Source organism: Tupaia chinensis, unplaced genomic scaffold (genome assembly GCF_000334495.1).
Source record: "Tupaia chinensis unplaced genomic scaffold, TupChi_1.0 Scaffold140218_1, whole genome shotgun sequence".
Classification (NCBI taxonomy): Eukaryota; Metazoa; Chordata; class Mammalia; order Scandentia; family Tupaiidae; genus Tupaia; species Tupaia belangeri.
This window is the reverse complement of record NW_006200097.1, coordinates 1,326,733-1,332,732: the sequence shown is the minus strand read 5'-3', so window position 1 is coordinate 1,332,732 and position 6,000 is coordinate 1,326,733. Positions and strand designations below refer to the sequence as shown.

The window sequence follows — 6,000 nt, the reverse complement described above, 5'->3', positions numbered from 1 at the left end:
AAAAAAATAAAAAACAGAAAAAAAAAAAAAAAACAGAAAATATAAGTGAAATAGAGACTAGAAAACAACAGAAAAGATCATAAAATTCAGACTTGGTTTTTCTAGGAAAAAACACAAACCTTAGCTAACTTAAGAAAAAAAGAGAGAAGACTTGAATAAAATTAAATTATATATAACAACTGCTGCCACAGAGATACAAAGGGTTATACACACTATTATAATTACATAACAGCAATTGGATAGTTTAGAAGAAATGGAAAATTTCCTAGACACATACACCTTACCAAGATTGAGTCATGAAGAAATAAAAAATCTGAACAGACCAATAGTGAGAAAGAAGATTGATTCAGTAGTCAAAAAACTCCTGAAATAGCAAAGGGCAGGACCTACCTGATGTCCTCACTGCTGAATTATTATTATTTTTTGTTGGCGAGGTTTTTGCTATAGGGCACATGCGCTCACCAGACAGACAGAGAGAGACAGAGAGACAGAAAGCGAGAAATCACCCACCAGAGGGGATGGCCACGCGGCAATCCCTTCTCCTCCACTCTCCTCTCAGGATCTTGGACACGCATGCAAACGTGCCTGGCATGAGTTTAGGCCACTGGGTCCAGGATTCAGACCGCAGTCGACTACATGGGAGTCCAGCGACATAGCCATTACGCTAACTGCTGGTCCACTTACTGCTGAATTATAACGTTAAAAGCACAATAAATGCCAATTCTTCTTTGTTCTTCAAAAAAAACTGAAGCTATGAGAACACTTCCAGACTTATTTTAGGAAGCCAGCATTACTGTTTTACCACAGCCAGAGAAGGACACTATAAGTAAAGAAAATTAGAGGCCAATATTTCGAGTAACACAGGTACAATATTGAGCTACTCCACAACACCATCAAAAGGAACAACCAATGCAAATCAATAAATATGATAAACCATATCAACAGAATGAGTTATAAAGATGACCATCTCAATAGATGCAAAAAAAGCATTTGACAAAATTCAATATCCTTTTATGATAAAAACTCTCAAAGATTAGATATGCAAGGAATCTCAACTTAATAAAGGTCCTGTATGACAAGTTCACCACTTTCGGTATTGTCAGAAGTTAAGAAACCACCACCCTCACTTTTACCAGTTGATCTCACTGCTTCCTCCACTTCATATTGTCTACAGAACTAAGCTGGTTATTTAAATATGTAAATCAAATACATCAACAGCTGTGTTCACCTGCCAATGCCATCTCATTTGAAAGGGAAGAAATCTCAAATGCTTATCATTTACTTATGCCCAGGCCTTTGCCTCCCTCCTTCCTCTCTCTCAGACACAAGCTTTATTTCTATCTCTGGAGAAGCAAAAACACCAGATTCCACTAAGGTCTACCGCACTTGTTTCTCCCTCTAAGTGGAAAGTTCTCTGAATCTTCCATTTTCGTCAATGGGTCTCATACAGGTCTAGTCTGTGAAACCTTCCCTGACCATGACCAAGGTAGGCACAGTCTGCTCTCCTGTCTGATTTTGCTTTCATGCTTCACAGAACATAGTACTGGGCAAATGTCTTAAGGACTTGCAGACTTGAATAAGGGAACTAACAATGCAAACAGCTTAGAAAAGACAGAAGAGACTTGGAGAGAAGATGTCATCATTTGACTGTGCTTGCTCCTCTCTCCAGCAACACGTGTCCTACTGTCCCACAGGTACCTGTCTGACTCTACCAAGTCATCTCAAAACACAGCTGCAAATTAAATCCCCCCAGGCAGGCAGGCAGCCAGAAACCAATAACCATCCCCCAAACTCATTGTCTACCACCACAGGAAGCCACCAGCCCATAAAGCTCAGTTTTGTCTTAAATGTTCTGAAAATAATTATTAAGTGCAAAGAACAGCCTCCATTTGATTCAAACTATAAAATTAATAACAAGTCATATTTTAAATTTGGTTACCTTTAATATATTTGTGAACAAATACTGATGACAACATGTTATAAATACATCAATAACTTAGAGAGGTCATACATTTGTGTGTGTATGTGTGTGTGTGTGTGTGTGGCTCCATTGAACTAATTAGTCTAAAGCACCTCACTTTGCAAGAACTGGGTGAAGAGAAGGGGAAGAAAAAAGGGAGGGAGACTGAAGGAGAACCAGTGCCTAGGATTCTTCAGCAGTTCCCCAGCCTCCACCATTGACTCAGAGAACTGGAGTCTGGGATAAACCAAGTTGGGGCAACCTCTGGGGACTTCGTGCACAGAGACTCCAGTGCCTAGTGGATGAAACCTTGGCTGGAGACAGAGGTCAGAAATGTCCAAAGGCAGTCGAGTCTGGAAGCAAGAACAAAGCACAGTGGCCTTGATACCAAGAACTCAGCAGGGTCATGACATCAGAGGCAGCGCTCTCAGACACCATCATTGTCTTGAAAACTTGCCCAAAGCTCAGAGATGTAAATACAACCATTCCCTGCAAGACTCCAAACAGCAGGAGTAGAAAGGTGGCAGGGGAGATTGGGGAGAGGAGCTCAGCAGCATCTGGAAGCCTTGGCAGGACGCTGGAGCCCAAGGCTCAGTGGTCAGAGTTGAGCACCAGAGATACATCAGCAAACAGGGGCTGGCACGCAGGGTCCTGCCCAGGGCGTGCAGTTCCTGAGAGGCGCCTCTTGGCTGGAGCCCTGATGGTGGGTTCCTGAGTCCCCAGTTCACGAGGAGGACGACCACCACCACGGCCACTGCCACGTCCACGGCCACCACGACCACGGCCACCACCACGACCACGGCCACCACCACTGTTGCCACCACCACAACCACGACCACGACCACGACCACGTCTGCCAGTTGATGGGTGGAGAATTTGGGAAGAGGAGTCTGGGGTGGGTTGGAAGGCTGAGCTGAGCTGTGGGGAGGTGTGGTCAGAAGTGTCTCTGGGCTGGGTGACAGCATCACTGGGAAGGGACACAGGATCCAAGAGGGCTCCGTGGTGAGTCCCAACACTAGAGGCCACAGTGCGACGGGGGCGTCCCACCCGGCGCTTGTGGAGAGGCCTCAGGCCTTCCGCGGCTCTCCTGGGCCCCTGGTCCTTCCTCCAAGCATGCAGCTCCTGACCAGCCAGCGTCCTGGGCTCACTGTGCTCCACCATCGTCAGATCTTGCCCACGTTTCCACAGCTCGTAGCGCTCAGGCTGAAGGATGCGCACGAAGGCATCCATGGAAAAGCTGACCCGGGCCTCCCCACAGCTGCACTGTGAGGCCACTTGGCCATAGTCGATCCACCGCGGCGTGGCGAAGTTGATGGCTTCCGCGCAGTTGAAGCCGTGGTTGAAGCCGGCGTGGTAGCCATAGGGGAAGGTCACCATGAACTCGCCGGCCTCCTGCGTCATGCGACCAAAGGGAATCCCGTTCTCCCTGAGGACCGTGGGCGAGATGAGGGCCACCTTGTGCCGCAAGAAGGCCTCGCAGCCCCGGGCACTGCCCGGGAACAGCTCCCTGGCCAGGCGTTCCAGGCGCTGGCCGTGTTCGGGGGGCACTGCGTACCATGTCTTGGGCTCCCCGAAATGCAGGTAGTTGATGCTGTACAGGTCCATGTCCTCCGTGTGCCATGCGAACGTGGTCTTCCACATGCCGAAGTACAGGTAGGGGGTGTTCACGCCCTCGATGACCACGCCGCACTCCTGTTCCAGCAGATCCTGGATGGTGCCCAGGTGGCCCAGGTTCCACTGCTTCGTGCTTTGGTCGAATAAGGAGCCGCTGATGTCAGCGCCATAAATCGGCGAGTGGTAGAGACGGCTCTTCCAGTACTTACGCTCCAAGTCGTCGAAGTTCAGGTGCTCGGGGGTCCGGTATTTCTCGCTGTTGGCCAGGTGGTGGTACTGCCTCACGGTCATGGCTTTCTTCTTTTTATGGTATTGAGTAAACACTCCTGCCTGCCCAGAGGCCACCTGCTGGAGGGGAGTGGCTATCAAGATGTCCCCAATGTCATCATAGGTCTGTCTGGCCTTCCACTCCTTGGGTGGAACTACCTTGGCCAGGCCAGCCCGGTGTGCTCCCTGGGATTCCATGTGAGCGATGTATTTGTCAAAATCATGAAATTCTTCTTTGGTTGGATGAAATATCATTATGCTACAATTTGGATTTTGAGCACGGTTGGCCTTAGACTTCATAATTTCAATTTAATTAGCAGCAAACTCCCAGTGTTCAGGTATGTTCAGATACTTGAAATGCAGGAAAATACTACTTTTTTTTTTTTCTAGAAAAAAGGTTGATGCATCTATGAAACAGCACTGTCTACCAACTGTGTTGTAAATGAAATGATAGTCTTTCTTAGACTTGTGGGTTTGCCAGAGAAACTCCACCCTGGACAGCAGGTCTGTCCAGGCACTGATGGCAGCTGTCTCTGTTATGTTCTTTCGTTGATTCCTGGCTCCGTTGTCCTGAGATCTTGAGTTACCAAGATCTGAATGGGTGATCCAAATGTAACAGAGAGTATCTTCAGCGTAGTATTTAACTCAAAATCTGAAAAAAAAAAAATACAGAAAGATTGAAAATAAAATTTTTTAAACAAATTACTAGGGGAGTACAAATTACGTACTGCAATGGGATATTACTATTACAAGGAGAGGTTAAAACTTTTCAAGACTGACAATACAATTCATGGTGTCAATGTGGACAATGGGAATTCTCATTCCCTCCTAGAGGGGATGTATGTGATATGAACCAAATGTTCCATGTGCCTAGGAAATGTTGTGAGTTGTGTGCGAAAAGTAATGTCTAAGACTACAATGTTTCCAGTAGCCAAGTCCTGTAAATAATCCAAATGTCTATCAACAATAGAATGGATCAGTATATTCCATTACATGAATATACAATAGAATACCACAAAGCAAAGACAGTAATCAGAAGCTACATAAAAATACAGGTATAGATTTTATAAAGATACTAAACAAATTACATTATATAACCCAAAAGAATACCTACTACATGATCCCACTTACATGAACATCAAAAGTAAGCAAAGTAATCTATATGTGAAGACATGGCAGCCATTACCCTTGGGAAAGGGTAACTGAGACCGGCACACAAGGGAGTTTTCTAGACTAATGTTAACTTGTTCCAAGTCCACGTGGTCATTACATACCCATCAGAATAGCTAGTTGTGATAACTCATCAAATGGTGATAATTTTCACAAATTTCTGTTTATTAGTTTAAGAAGAGTTTAGGTGGAAAAGCATTAAAGGAAGCACATTTCATTGTATTAGAAGAAAAATTGAGGGCCCAGCAGGCGGCATGGTGGTTAAAGCCATTGGACTCCCACATGGCTGACCATGGTCTGAGTCCCAGACCTGGTGGCTTACTTTCTTACTTTCCCTCTCTCCCTCTCTTTCTGTCCCTCTCTGGCCAAATTAAAAACATAAATATAAATAAATAAAGTTAAATAATACAATTTTAAAAAGAAGAGCGATTTTAAAAATATTTGTTTTAATTTTATTTAATTTATTTCATTTTATTTTAATTTGACCAGAGAGGGACAAAGTGAGATAGAAAGTGAGAAAGCAAGCCTCCAGGTCTGGGACTCGAACCATGGTCCACCATGTGGGAGTCCAGCACCCCTAACCACCATGCTGCCTGGTGGCCACAAAAAAATAGGAAGTTTTGAAAAATAAATAAGCTAAATATTTAACTGAAGAAGCCTGTAAATAAGAAGAGGAAGGACAAACAATAGTAAAGAAATAAAGAATATAAGAGGCCTTCAAAAGTTTGTGGAAAATGCACACTATGAAAAAAACTATACATAGATTTCAGACTTTAGATTGAAAGAATTAACACTTTAATGTCATTTTTCCTGCAAACTTTCTGAAGTCCCAACCTAAAGATGATGCATTCTCTTAGCTCACATTGTGTGACTTTCTGACTCTCAGATACCAATCTGTCCTGTATGCCTTGCAGCTGGTGGCAGCCCTATGCAAACATGTAGCATGACCAAATTTTCCCCCCTAAAGAAGGCTATTAAAAGACATTGAG

The 6,000-nt window shown here is 44.5% G+C and overlaps 1 protein-coding gene across 1 annotated transcript in view; it reads right to left on the bottom strand.

Moving 5' to 3' along the window:
• Positions 1 to 1,764: 1,764 nt before the first annotated feature.
• The window catches only part of KDM4D (lysine demethylase 4D), a 27,992-nt gene continuing 23,756 nt past the window's right edge, over positions 1,765 to 6,000 (bottom strand). Inside the window, exon 3 of the mRNA XM_006162577.3 lies at positions 1,765 to 4,493. Within this exon, the coding sequence (XP_006162639.1) occupies positions 2,552 to 4,141 (1,590 nt within the window). The 5' untranslated portion in view covers positions 4,142 to 4,493 and the 3' untranslated portion in view covers positions 1,765 to 2,551. The remainder of the gene's footprint in view (positions 4,494 to 6,000) is intronic.